The 15,586-nt window shown below is 40.4% G+C and overlaps 1 protein-coding gene across 1 annotated transcript in view; it reads left to right on the forward strand.

The window, feature by feature from the left end:
• The window catches only part of slc2a9l2 (solute carrier family 2 member 9, like 2), a 221,143-nt gene that overhangs the window by 90,267 nt on the left and 115,290 nt on the right, over positions 1 to 15,586 (forward strand). The window contains exons 9-10 of the mRNA XM_037679110.1: positions 8,368 to 8,555; positions 10,276 to 10,386. Of these exons, the coding sequence (XP_037535038.1) occupies positions 8,368 to 8,555; positions 10,276 to 10,386 (299 nt within the window). The remainder of the gene's footprint in view (positions 1 to 8,367; positions 8,556 to 10,275; positions 10,387 to 15,586) is intronic.

Raw genomic sequence — 15,586 nt, forward strand, 5'->3', positions numbered from 1 at the left:
TTTTTTTTTTTTGTTTGTTTTGTTTTCTTGTTTTTTGAATGTCCAGAGGACCAGATTGAGATTTTTTGGATTTTTCTACCTGGATTATTGAGCATGCATCAGGATACTCCATTTGTACTGTTTTCCAAGTTTTTTTATTGTGTTTTTTATTGTATGGGTGTACACATGTTTTATGTAATGTTTTCATTTTTACTTTATTCTACTTTATTATTATTCGCACCTTTATGTCGAAGCAAATTCCTAGTTTGTGAACCTCGTTCATTGACATGGCAATAATAAACTGATTCTGATTCTGATTCAAATTTGAACGAGTAAAGTCATCCTGCACAAACATACATAATCACATATAGACACGTAATCATGTACAAATATACATCCATCCATCCATTTTCTTCCGCTTATCCGGGGTCGGGTCGCGGGGGTAGCAGCCTAAGTAGGGAGGCCCAGACTTCCCTCTCCCAGCCACTTGGGCCAGCTCTTCTGGGGGAATCCCGAGGCGTTCCCAGGCCAGCCGAGAAACATAGTCCCTCCAGCGTGTCCTGGGTCTTCCTCTGGGCCTCCTTCTGGTGGGACGTGTCCGGAACACCTCACCAGGGAGGCGTCCAGAAGGCATCCTAAACAGATGCCCAAGCCACCTCAACTGGCTCCTCTCGACGTGGAGAAGCAGCGGCTCTACTCCGAGTCCCTCCCGGATGATCGAGCTTCTCACCCTGTCTCTAAGGGAGAGCCCAGACACCCTGCGGAGAAAACTCATTTCGGCCGCTTGTATCCGAGATCTCATTCTTTCGGTCACAACCCAAAGCTCGTGACCATAGATGAGGGTGGGAACGTAGATCGATCGGTAAATTGAGAGCTTCGCCTTTTGACTCAGCTCTCTCTTCACCACGACAGACCTGTACAGCGCCCGCTTCACTGCAGACGCTGCACCTATCCGCCTATCGATCTCACGCTCAATTTTTCCCTAATTCGTGAACAAGACCCCAAGATACTTGAACTCCTCCACTTGGGGTAGGACCTCCTCCCTGACCCGGAGAGGGCTCTCTACCCTTTTCCGGCTCAAGACCATGGCCTCGGATTTGGAGGAACTGATCTTCATCCCGGCCGCATCGCATTCAGCTGCGAACCGCTCCAGCGAAAGCTGTAGATCACGATCTGATGAAGCCAATAAGACCACATCATCTACAAAAAGCAGAGACGCAATCCTAAGGCCACCAAAATGGATCCCCTCAACACCTTGGCTGTGCCTAGAAATTCTGTCCATAAAAGTTATGAACAGAATCGGTGACAAAGGGCAACCTTGGCGGAGTCCAATTCTCACCGGGAACAAGCCCGACTTACTGCCGGCGATGCGGACCAGGCTCTGACACCGGTCATACAGGGACCTAACAGCCCGTATCAAAGGGCCCAGTACCCCATACTCCCAGAGTACCCCCCACAGGGCCCCCCGAGGGACGCGGTCGAACGCATTCTCCAAGTCCACAAAGCACATGTAGACTGGTTGGGCAAACTCCCACGCACCCTCCAGGACCCTGCTGAGAGTGTAGAGCTGGTCCAGTGTTCCACGGCCAGGATGAAAACCGCACTGTTCCTCCTGAATCCGAGGTTCGACTATCCGACGGACCCTCCTCTCCAGAACCCCCGAATAGACCTTACCAGGGAGGCTTAAGAGGGTTCAGTTCAGGGGGGCCGTTCCTCCCAACCACACCCCTCCAGGTCTCACTGTCATTGCCCACATGAGCATTGAAGTCCCCCAGCAGAACAAGGGAGTCCCCAGAAGGTGCACTTTCCAGTACCCCCTCCAAGGACTCCAGAAAGGGTGGATAATCTGAACTGCCGCTTGGTGCATAAGCACAAACGACATTCAGAACCCGTCCCCCCACACGTAGGCAGAGGGAGGCCACCCTCTCATTCACCGGGGTGAACCCCAATACACAGGCACCAAGTTGGGGGGGCAATAAGTACACCCACGCCTGCTCGGCGCCTCTCACCAGGGGCAACTCCAGAGTGGAAGAGTGTCCAGCCCCTCTCAAGGAAACTGGTTCCAGAGCCCGAGCCATGCGTAGAGGTGAGTCCGACTATTTCTAGCCGGAACCTCTCAGCCTCACACACCAGCTCAGGCTCCTTCCCCACCAGTGAGGTGACATTCCACATCCCAATAGCCAGCTGCTGTAGCCGAGGATCAGACCGCCAGGGTCCCCGCCCTCGGCCACCACCCATCCCACATTGCACCCGACCCCTTTGGCCCCTCCCACAGGTGGTGAGCCCATGGGAAGGGGGACCCACGTCTCCTCTTCGGGCTGTGCCCGGCCGAGCTCCATGGGTAAAAGCCCGGCCACCAGGCGCTCGCCCGCATGCCCCACCTCCAGGCCTGGCTCCAGAGTGTGGCCCCGGTGACCCACGTCCGGGCAAGGGAACACTAGGTCCATTTGTGTTTCTCATCATTGGGGTCTTTGGGCTGCACTTTGTCTGGTCCCTCACCTAGGACCTGTCTGCCATGGGTGACCCTACTAGGGACATAAAGCCCCTGACAGCATAGCTACTAGGATCATTGGGACACTCAAACCCCTCCACCACGGTAAGGTGGCAGCCCAGGGAGGGGACAAATATACATAATCATGTACAAACATATGTAATCATGTACAAATATACAGTATGTATTCATGTACAAACATACGCAATCACATATAGAAAAACGTAAACAACTACAGCCATATGTAATCACATACAGCCATATGTAATCACATACAGACACGTAATCATGTACAAATATACATAATCACATAGACACGAAATCATGTACAAATATACATAATCATGTACAAACATATACAATCACGTATAGAAAAACGTAAACAACTACAGACATACGTAATCATATACAGACATACATAATCACGTACAAACATACGTAATCACATACAGACATATGTAATCACATATGTAATCACATACAGACATGTGTAATCACATATGTAATCACATACAGACATACGTAGTCACATATGTAATCACATACAGACATACGTAATCACATATATAATCACACACACACACATACGTAATCACATATGTAATCACATACAGACATAAGTAATCACATATGTCTGTATGTGATTACTTATGTCTGTATGTGATTACATACAGACATAAGTAATCACATATGTAATCACATACAGACATACGTAATCACATACAAACATATGCAATCAGGTACAGACATATGTAATCAGGTACAGACATACGTAATCACATACAGACATATGTAATCAGGTACAGACATATGTAATCAGGTACAGACATATGTAATCACATACAACCTATGTGACGATGTCAGGTTCACGTGGCACATCAAGGCCGTACCACATGTTTTGTCAAATGGGAACATCCTCCCTCCTACCCTCACCCCTCCTGTGCTGCTGAACTCCTCCCCTTGGCCTGTTTTCCTTTGTCTCAATGAAAAAGCAAAAGAAGGAGCAATTTGGGATTGAGAAGGAAAACACGACACAATTATGAGGGAAAAAATTAAACTAGGAACATCTCTTTACTGTCTTCAACTTGGTTATTATCGTTTAATGTAAAGAGCCACTCAAACGATTACGATCGTTCGCAAACCTCACATCTTTAGTAGTGATGTTTTCAGTCAACCACTAACACACACACTCACAGAAGCTCTCACACAATCTTTCTTTCTTCCAAATGCTGTGCTGGACTTCTGAGGAGGCTTTAGACTTGGCTCAGTGTTGGCACTTCCTGTGTGGTCAGTGTGCACACAGCGAGCCAGCCAGCCAGCTCCCACATCCTAATGACCTGCTTTTTGTTCCCTTCAGTGTTCAGAGATTTACTATTCTGGGTTGTGTCTTTATTCTCGATCCACCTGAGCTTCCTTTAACCTCAAGGACTCACCTATAGGGTGAACAGATCAAAGCATAGAGAGAGAAGTTTTTTTAACGCAATTCGTTCTTCCTGTGCATCGCATTCAAGTTGTAAAACTTCAAAAAACTTCCCTTTGGCTAAGAAGAACCTGGTCAGTTTCATCCACCCAGCCATCAACTTTTTCCCCACTTCTTCCTTTTTGGGTTGCGGCGGTCACTGGTGCCCATATCCAACGGTCATTGTGCGAGAGGCGGATACACGCTGGACAGGTCTCCAGTCCATCACAGGGACACATAGCGAAAAATGAGACAAACAACCATTCACTCTCTCACTCACACCTAGAGAAAACTTAGTTACCAATCAGCCTAACATGCATGTTTTTGGTCTGTGGGATGGAACCAGAGTACCTGGAGAAAACCCATGCATGCACAGAGAGAACATGCAAACTCCACCCAGAAAGGCCCCCCAGCCGAGGTCCGATCTGGTGACTTTCTCTCTGAGAGGTGGCACCTCTACTAACTGATCCACCATGCTCCCCCATTTCATGTTTCATTCCAGTAAATTCCATCCATCCATCCATTATCTTTACCTGTTTCTTCCATTTTGGGTCACGGGGGTCGCCGGTGCCCATATCCAGCAATCACTGTGCAAGGGGAGGGGTACACCCTGGCTGGGTCGCAAGTCCATCACAGGGCCTCCAGTAAATCATTTTTCTTTTTTATGCACATGAATTTAATCTATTCATTTTGTTGTGCAACCTAAAAGCATTAAGTGAAACAAAGACACTTTGCCTACTTAAGTAAAAAACGTAATTAATAAAAATCAAAATGTGATCAAATCACTCATCTCCTGTTCCACCTGGAACTTCTTGCATTTACTTTACTCTCACACTTTTCTGTGGTTCTCATTTTCTCTTTGGCTGGGTTAAGGGTTTTAAATACACAAATACTTAAATCTATCAGCAGAAATAGTGTGACACACTAAAGACAAAAAACAATGGGTGGTAATGGATTTTGAATGCACACAAATAGTTGATATGTTAATTGTGCTGTTTCAAACCAAGCTTCAACCCAACATGTAGTCAACAGAAGGCTGTGAGAGGAAATAAATAAAATGACAGCTATCACTGAAAACCATCCACTGCAGCAGCAGCTCTCCATATGCATCACATCTTCAGCTGAAACAACGTCAGTGTGAAATGACAGTCATATGTATCATTATGGCCAACATGTCAATCAGCTTCAGCAACATAATACAATATAACTGTGGGATCAACAGTCAGCCAAACACAACAAATTAATATTGCATCTACACACAAAATTGTCAGGTACACTGCAACTCTGTAGCTCAGGAGGAAGGTCTGCTTGTTGTCCAGTGGTTTGATCCCCATCTTCTTCATTCAACTCATCATTATTAATGAGAAACTAAACTCTACTCTGCCTTGAACACATTCACTGTTGTGTGATTCTGTGTCTGAAAAAAAAAAAAAACTACTGTGTTGCTTCTATATACCAAGACATTTTGATTCAATACATGTAATACAGCTACAAATGTAAAACTTGTCTATACCAGCTTTCCATTTAGTTTGGAAATTTAATTGATGGTTAAAATGAATCATTAAAAGGAGAGCAGCTAGTGCTAAAACTGGTCTGCATTGCAAAAAACAGTTTTCACAATAAAAGCTAAATTTTATATATTTAAAGCAATAAATGATTTACATTTGATTCCTGAAATTATATGGACCTCCATAAGTTTGATTGAGAGATGGCTAACAGGCTGGATGTCTTTGCAAATTCAAGTCTTGGCTAAGAAAAACCAAAACATTATGAAAAATGTTTCCCTGCAATATGAAATCAAAGTCTATTTTCTGTAGAGTGCATGTCTGAATTAAAACAGAAGTCCACTTCAGGTCAGGGAGGAATTTTGCTGTGAGCTGCCAACATAAAAAAAAAATCATCTTTTATGATTGTCTGTCAATTTTCAAACTTGCTGCCAACTTTCAAGATGTTTTATTCCAGCAGAGCTCAAGTAAAAAGTTCACAGCAAAGATTTATAGATCGAATAACGACCCGAGTCCATCTTGACCTCCAGAAAGGCATCTAGTGGGACGTACTGCAGAAACACAACACACATTTCAGAGCAGCAAAACTCCGTTCGAGATCAGCAAAACGACACAACAGTCAATAAATTATTAAAATCCTTGATAAAATTATTTTATGCTCATGCTTTACTGCAGGTTTTTGATGCACTTGTTTAAAATTTGGACCTAAAAAGGAGATATTTGTTTTGTTGTCACCTTATAATGTTACACACAAACAATTTAAATGAATATTTCGGTTTTAGGTACTGCAGCAATTTTTGATTGAAAAACATTGTCAAATTTGTGGAACTGTTCATTGTGTGCATGCTTATTAAGCATTCACAATCCTGTTTATATTTATTATCGTTGGTTACTGTCATTCTTCCATACATTTTCAGCAGCGTTCTCATTCAACAACTTTGTTCGATTTCAACAAATCATTTATCAAAACTTTCAGCTCTTTCAGGACAAACCTGCTATGACTTTCGGTATTGGTGCAACTTTAGCTTTTTGAAATATTTATCCTTTTCTGCCATTTTTTGATGTCACAGAAAATGAATTGAGCTCATTTTACATCCTTCAAATCTTTAGATCTGTTAACAACTTTTTACTGCTCCTTTCACATTTTTTTCTGCTTCAGCTTCTTTCAGCTTTCTTGTGCAAATTTAAACTTTTTTCCAGCTATTTATTTAATCTGTTTTGTATTCCTTTGATCTTTCTGCAAAATACAATTTTGGACTTATAAATTCTTTCTGCTAATTTCAGCTTGTTATGCTCATTTCAGCTTTTTTCTGCTAGTTTCAGCTTTTTCTTTTGCTGTTCAGCTGCTTTTTAGCTGTTTCTATGCTAATTTTACCTTTTCAGCTAATTCCTGGTTTTTGCAGTCATTTAAACATTTTAAGCCTAATTCAGCAAAAATGTGCTCTCTCCACTTCCTTCTGATAATTTAAGCTTCTTTTTGCTTTTTTAAGCTACTTTTCAGCAGGTTTTGTGTGTGTGTGTGTGTGTGTGTGGGGGGGGGGGGGATCATTTCAGCTTGTTTCAGATAATTTCCACCTTTTTGTATTAATTTCTGCTTCTTTCAGCTTAAATGTGCAAACATGTTTGATTTCTTCTGATATTTTAAGCTTGTTCTACCTTTTCAGCTTCTTAATTTTTTTTTTTCACTTTTCAGCTGTTTTTATATAAGTTCACGTTTTTTGGTGGTAATTTTTGCTACTTTCAGCCTAATTAACTTTTTTCTGCTAATTTTAGCTTGTTATACTCCTTTCAGCTTTTTCTGCTAGTTTCAGTTTTTCAGTTATTTCAGCTAATATTTAGCCGTTTTATGCTAATTTTAGCTTTTCAGGTAATTCCTTTTTTTTATTTTTTTGCCCATTTCAGCTCTTTTCACTTCCTTTTGGTAGTTTTAGCTTCTTTCTCTCTTTTCCGCTAATTTTCACCTTTTTAAAAATTTTTTTTTTAGCTAATTTCCAATTTTGGCGTTAACTTCTGCTTATTTAAATATAATTCAGGAAATAAAATTAGGTACCTCATTTGTGTTCTTTTGTTTGTCTGTTTTGTTTAAAACCAGTCTCTTAAAGACGAGTCCACTTGACTCAACGAGACTAACCTGTATAAATAAAGGTTCAAGGGGAAAAAAGTGTGTTCTGTCTTCTTCCTTCTACTAATTTAAGCTTGGTCTTCCATTTCAGCTAAATATCGGTGTGTTTTTAAGCATGTTCTTCTGCAATAAACATTCACGCTGCTTTTTCACAGGAAATTTCTGTAGTTTAATTTGAAACAAGAAAATCCGTGTAGTACCTGTGAACAGTTCAGATTAAGTGTCTTGTTGAATTTTATTTCCTCACATATATTCATTGTATTTCCTTTTCTTCCTGAACAGCGGGATACTCTTGTGTGTAATTTTAATATTTACATGTGATAAAACTGCATTATCTAAACTGCTGACCTCATGAAATCAAACGGAGTCAAATAACAAAATGCCCTGTTTTACGGCACCCTGATTTATTGTTTTATACACTACTCTTATCTTAACTTCATGTTTACAGTTTATTGCTGTAATTGGTAACCGTTATTGTTGTCTGTGCTTTATACATGTTCTGTCTGGAACAGGTCCCTCTTGTAAATGAGTCCCCTCGGCTCAGTGAGGCTAGCATCTATAAATAAAGGTTGAATGAAAAAACAGGGTATGTTTTAGTGAATGTACACTGCTGACAGCACAAACCTGATATCACATGAAGCTGCAGGAGACAAGTGAATATTTTCATAAATCTAATTGAATGTTCAGGCTTTAACAAGCAGCTGCCTTTCAGGAAACATATGTTCTCATTTTCTGTGGAACAAATTCTTTGCATCTTTAATCAGTGTATAATATCAGTGTTTGTGGGTTTGTTTGTTTGTTTGTTTGTCAGCTTTTCAGAGGTTTTTGGGGAAGAAGGATGTGTCCCAGGAGCTGGAAGAGGTCCATGCGGAGGCCCGAGCTCAGGACAACCTCCACGCTGCCTCTGTGCTCCAGCTGCTGAGGAGCCCAGCTGTTCGTTGGCAGCTCATCACCATTATCATCACCATGGCCTGCTATCAGCTCTGCGGCCTCAATGCTGTAAGATATGACACTCGTGTTTCATCAGTTTCACTTTAATCCCATTCTTTATGCTATTCCTCATTCAAAACGGTCTGATTTTGGAGTTCTGTGACTTTCAAACGGAATTCATTTTATATTTATAGGTTTTGAAAATACAAGATCCGCATGAAAACCAGCATGAAAATTCCCTTTTCTCCACATATTTCATCAGCAAATTGTTAATTTGGGCCCTATTTTTTTTTCTATTTGCACAAAATAAAAGATAATAGTTGAACATCCTCTAAATAGGACAAATAGTTCTTTTCAACTCCGTCTTTACAGAGCAAGCTTTGCTGCTGATAAACAAGATTTGTGGGTTTTGTTATAGATCGGTGATTTCAAGCAAATGTTTAGCATAAAGAAATGTTTGAAATGATCGTGTCATGAAATGGCTTTTTCTTTAAACATTTCAAAACCCCATTATAAATATTTTAATCAGAAAGTTTTGGATATTTTTTAAATAAATCAAGGCATTCCTAACGGGCAGCACGGTGGCACAACTGGTAGAGCTGCTGCCTCTCAGCGAGCAGGTCCCTGGTTCAAACCCCGGTCCGGGGGCCTTTCTGGGTGGAGTTTGCATGTTCTCTCCGTGCATGCGTGGGTTTTCTCTGGGTACTCCGGTTTCCTCCCACAGACCAAAAACATGCATGTTAGGCTAATTGGTAACTCTAAATTGTCCCTAGGTGTGAGTGAGAGAGTGAATGGTTGTTTGTCTCATTTGTCTCTATGTGTCCCTGTGATGGACTTGCGACCCGTCCAGGGTGTACCCCGCCCCCCGCACAGTGATTGCTGGACATGGGCACCAGCGACCCCCGTGACCCAAAATGGAATAAACGGGTAAAGATAATGGATGGATGAAAGGCATTCCTAACATTTGAAAACTCATGGGATGTGCTGTATTTTCTTATAACTAAAACATTATTGTTGGTTTTCCACAGGGCAGCTTAGATGTGCGTCCTATTTAAGTGACAAAAGCATCAATATGTTTGTGAGGTGGAGGATCAGGTGCAGCAGCTCACACCGTTCAGCCTTCCCTCTCGGGACGTCTGCATTCACAGTGGTGACCTTGTATATGTGAAGCTAGAGCAAAAGGAAAGAGAAGAAGCCCTGACAGCTTTGTTGTTTAGATTTTAGGTCTTCACTGAAATGGAAAAATACTATTGGGGTCTTGACAAAATATAGTTTGCCAATAAAAAATAGAAAGCTGTAAAGATAAAAAAAACAAAAACAACTCGTGCTTGCTTCTAGTGCTGCAAATTAATTTTGACACAGTCCAAAATAGTCGGGCCTTAGTGGCAGGACCTGCAGGTTACCAACATAAAGATCAACATGTGGATTCAAATATAAATCTATAAATAAATTAAGAGATTAGTGATTATTACAAATGTAGCACAGTCATGATACTGGGTGCTCCGGTTTCCTCCCACAGACTAAAACATGAATGTTCAGGTCCAGGCCTTTCTTGCAAAATAGATGTGATCTCAAAAAGGAACTTGGCCAGTTAAACAACAATAAATAAATAAATGGTAGCCTACACACTGATGGAGGTTTTCTAAAGTTGTCATGAGCCAGCCCTGTCCTAACAGGTTGTGTAGGTCATGGAGTGTGTAATGGGGCCTGAACCTTGTGTGAAGAAGGTCTCAGTCTTGTCTAAGTTCATATCATTTCAATCATTAAATCCTAATTTATTCTCTTGCAGATCTGGTACTACACTAATGGGATCCTACGTGCAGCAGGCTTCGCTGAGAATTTACTGCCCTACATCACACTGAGCACAGGAGCTGTTGAGACTCTGGCTGCTATCATCTCTGTAAGTGTCCCTGCTTTTCCAGTTAAAGCACAAACTTCACATTCCTGTCAAAAGCCATGACTGCTGTTTTGTGTGTACTATTACAAAAATACTTATGGAGTTGAGAGTAGGATGACTAGCACTAGTGATGAAATCTGCAATCCACAACAACAAAACACATCACTGACAGTGATTCTGACATTCAGCACACGTTGACAGAAAAAAAACGGATCTCGGATGGAGGATACAGGTGTTTCTGCAGATTCCTCACTTCCCAACTCCCATGGTCCTCTTTGATTAAACATTTATGAGCAGCAGAATTTTTTAAAATAAGTCATAACATGCCAGAAAAAAAAACAAAAAAACAACACTGATGATATCTGTGGTGTGACATTCGTGTTTTATTTCATTTTTGCCAGCTGCATGTTTTTTTTTTTCCCTCTAATAAAGAAATACAACTGGGGCTTACTTTTAAGAGAGAGAAGGAGGTGTTAGACAATAACACTAACAATCAATACCACACACAGGTCTTTCAAACACCAATCATTGATTTTTAGTAGTTCATGTATTTCTTTTAAAATGCTGCTGTTCGAATATTTAGATGATGGTTTATCTATTGATCCAAGTTACAGTGAATGAGGAACAACTGTGTAAACTATATTAGCCACTGATGTACAGTACAAATTCAGGAACAGAGACTTTGTGTTCCCTGACTGCAAAGGCAGGGATTAAATGCCTCCTGAGGGAGGAAATCTCTTCAATAAAAAGTGTGGGAAAAAGCCGCAGGGCAGAATCAAATTTCTCTGAAGGGGTCACAGCAAAACACACTTTAGCATCTGTTCATATTTCAGATGTAGCACCTCTGAAAGTGTCCAGTCTTGTGGAGTGAACTTCAAACCCCCCTATCTTTTCAGCTTTTAGTCTCGCTACACACCCTTGCCCGTGTTTTTTTAATAATTTTAAGTAATATTTTTACACTGTTGTCTTTGTTTTGAGTCACAGTTAAATTCGTCATCATTTTATGACCATGCATTTTATTTATGTGGGTAAAACAATTCTATTGTTGCTTGTTTTAATCATTGTTTTATGACCTCCAGGTGACTCTTGGGAAAGATCTAGATACCAACACATTTATATCTGGTTAAATAAAAGGTGATGATGGAAATTAACCAAGATGTGCATGATAATATAATTATTATAACAAACCAAGCAGTTTATCGAACACACATTAGCACTGAGCCACAAACAGATCTAATACTCATGCACCAACCATATTACCTGTTGAGGTACTCAAGATACCCTCTTTACCTCACATTAAATAGCAACTGTCATTCATGTCTAATTTGATAAACTCCAACACTCGCATAAATGTATCAGAGGTCACTCTTTGATTTCAATAGATTCAAATAAGATGCATCAGCCAGAATACATGAATGAGAATTATTAATTAAAACAGTCCATGGAATCAGATAATTATAAAAAAAGACATTTTGCACTAGCAGGCAGATATCTACAGTGGACGGTGTAACCCTGGGATGAATGCAAACGGCTTTTATTCAATCAAGCCTTTTAAAGCACAACATACATACAGAGCTACAGCAGGTAATATAGTCAGATATTCCAGGTTTTCTTGAAGCGACATGACTTGCACACTTTCTATAATGATTTGCTTTTTATGCATTCCAAACACAAACGGGACATTTATTAGTTCTCACAGTCTCTCCTCCTGCTGGTAAAAATCTGTCCTCACAGAAACTCACAGCAGCTTCAAGCACAAAAGTTGACATGTGTTTTTGGCATTTAATAATGATGCAATTGGCAGCAAACTGCACGCCACAAAACTGAGTAAATAAGCAGAGTAATAACTCACAGAGGCGGTTACAAACTGAGGACAAAATCAGCTTTTCATATACAAGGTGAGAGCGTATGAAAGGTTTCTTTGACAGGTGAAGATAACTTTATGGATTGAGTATGATGACAGATTTATGCAGAACCCAGGTCAGTGAAGGAAGGGACTGAGTGCAAGTCTAAAAAATGAATGAAAATGCAAAATGTGGGATTTGTTTGTTTAAAATGATATTTCTCTGATTAATTGTGTGCCTGATTTTCAAACGTCTTTAAGAAACGGAAGAAAGTGTGTTGGTGTGTGCTGCTGCAGATGCACTGCTGTTACGCCCACACAATCTGCAGGGTTTTCATGTACCAGCGTTCTGGACCAGCTTGACTCACTTGAACCTCAGCTCAGACTGTGCCCACAGAACTGTCCGTATCAGGTACAGAGTCCTGTCTACAAAACAAAAAGCAATCACAAAAGAACAGAGCTGTACACAGTGCATTGTACCATGTAATGCAAAAGCATCATTCATAAATTTGCATCTGAATGCCTCCTGGCCTGATGATGCCTTCAGGAGCAACAGCAGCTAGAAGGCCTGACCTAGTTCCTTTTGCTCTTTCAAAGAAGATGGGCAAATATCTGCTCTTTATTTTATCCTATTTTTGAAAGAATCTTAAACTTTAAGAACACGTCAAAAATAAAATCTGCTGCTTCTTATTGACCCATCCTATTAAAAGTCAGAGGATATATAAAATTACACAAGCTCAATTTTCTTCTAGATGTTTTAGTTACTCTAAATATCTTGGCCGTGAAAGCCCTGCTTTTTCATCCTTCCTCATTTAATAAGGGCATTTCTGCTGTCCACGTCTGCACTTCCTGTGAGCATGAACACATGATCTTTTATCTGTAACAGAGACAAGACCTGCCGAGGGGTTTAACTGCCTGGCAGCAGCCTTCAAACAGCAACATTTACTCTCCTAACATCATTTTTGCTTGCAGCAACGTCCCATCAGGAGCAGCAAACTCATAGCAGATTTACCTTAATGCCTACAACTTTATTTTGTTTCTCACAATAACAAGCCACTGGCAGCTTTTGTTAGATTACAAAGTTTTCAGACATGAGCAAAGTTACAGTGATATACAAACAGCTGCAAATACTTTTTTTTTAATTTTTTTTTTTTTTTTTACAACCAGAATTTATCATTAAATGTGAGTTCTCAGCGTAAACAATTGCTACGCCGATGTCCCTCGTTACTGAGGGATTTGAATAGTGAATGTTTCCAGTTATTGAGAACATTTTTTCTGAATTGAAAAAGGGAATGCAAGTAAACCTTAATGCTTTTGGTGCAAAAGTTTCAAGTAGAAGGAGTTACACTGTGTCTAAGAAGAGAAGTAGGTTTTTTTTTTTTTTGCTTGTCCAAGGCAGAGCAGAGTGATGGATGCTGGCAAGTGGAGGGAGCAGTTTTTATTAAACACCAATTTAATTCAATTCAGCTCATCTATATAGCGCCAAATCATAATAGTAGTCATCTAAGGACACTGAACAGAAACAAACAGTCATATAAATAAAAAGTAAGTTGACATTATTTATCTGCCACCACAAGGCTCCATGGCAGCCTTGGCCACCATAGATTTTCAGGCCACCCCACATTAATTTCCAAAATAATAATAGCTACCCAAAATAAAAGAAACCACACTTTTAACCAATATGAAAAATACAAAAAAGCAGTTTCTTCAAATGACTGGGGTGGCCGATTTACCCAAGTGGCCGTCTTGGATTTTGATGTTGCAACCCAATTTTTGATAGTGACCTTTCTTCCATCTAAATTCATCCACACACCAAAACAGAAGTTTGTACCTCATTATTATTTCAAGTTATTTAGCTCACAGGTAGGACAGGTGGAGGGAGGTTACTTCCAAGTCCCCCCTTTGCTCCATGGAAGAAAATTCCAAAATCCACAAGTACAAAAGGAAAAAAAATGTTTTGTAGGTTTTTCTGTATCAGGGCGGCTCTATGACGACCTTAGGACCAGTCCAGGGTGTCCCCTGCCTTTCAGGTATTAACTGCTGGATATAAGCACCTACTGAAAAAAAGCAGGTAAAAGTAAATAGATGGATGCATCAGGTCATAATAAAATGGATCCTGACATGATACTGCTGTTTTGGTTTGAATCCACGTAAACAAGGAACTCCAAGAGGAAGTAAGTAAAAGTATTTATTTTTTAAAAACAACAAAAATGCTGACCGGGCAGCCAAAAACTTACCATTTGGAGGAAGCCAAGACAAAGGAGACCAGATCATGCCACTGTGGAAGGAGTAATGCCTGGATGCCAAGGGAGTGAACAGACAAAGACTCTATACAGACACTAACGAGGTGAGAGGACAAACACCTGGGGTGATTAGGATTTGGATCAGCTGTGCACAAGAGAAGAGACCTGAGGAAAAACAGCGAGGTGCAGGAAACACAGAGAACAGACTCGTCTCAGATCCAGTCTTTACCAGGATCTAAATTTAAATTGGAATCTCACCTCAAGCTAAATATCCCAACATGTCTATATATATATATTAAACAAAAACAAAATAAAAAACAAGTTGGGTGTTAAAAATCTAAGTACCCTTCGATATTTAACGACTTGCTGAACCAGTGAGATTTTGCCCCGTTCAGAACAGCTTTTTTTGAGATCCAACCGTAATATTTCAAATGGGTTGAGGACTGGACTGGACCTTTGAAACAAACAGCTTTTTGATTCTGTCTTTGTTGCTATTATTTGGTTTTGCTGTAGATTTATCGCTGTTTGCAGTCGTTGTCCTACTGTATGGCTTGATTTGGGCCAAGCTTCAGCTGTTGGACAGATGGTCTCACATTTGACTCTAGAGTACTTTGGTCTACAGAGGAGCTCAGGGTCACCCCAATGACTGCAAGGTGTTCAGGTCCTGTGGCTGCTAAAAAAGCCCAGATCATCAGCCTTCCACCACCGTGCTTGATAGCTGGTATGAGGTGTTTGTACTGATTGAGCAGACCAGATTGTTTTAAATTTATATATCTTTTATATTATACATTAAACCATAAAATTCAAAGACAGTTGATCTTCTATTTTATATGACTGTTGAATAAAATTGTGAAGAAAAATTTACACTTTTTTGTACTTAAAAAAACAACAAACATTTTATTTGTGGTGTCAGGAGCTTCAACTATTTATAATAATTAGAAAATCTACATTGAGCTTCAAAATGTTTTTGTTTTATTTTGGCGACAGTATTTAAATGTTGATCCCTATTCTGTTTCTGTTCTGGATAAATTGTGAAATGAATGTGCTGCACAGTATTTTTGACTGAGAATATCCATCCATCCATCCATCCATCCATCCATCCATCCATCCATCCATC

The sequence above is a fragment of the Nematolebias whitei genome, chromosome 7, assembly GCF_014905685.2.
Source record: "Nematolebias whitei isolate Nwh7 chromosome 7, NemWhi1, whole genome shotgun sequence".
NCBI lineage: Eukaryota > Metazoa > Chordata > Actinopteri > Cyprinodontiformes > Rivulidae > Nematolebias > Nematolebias whitei.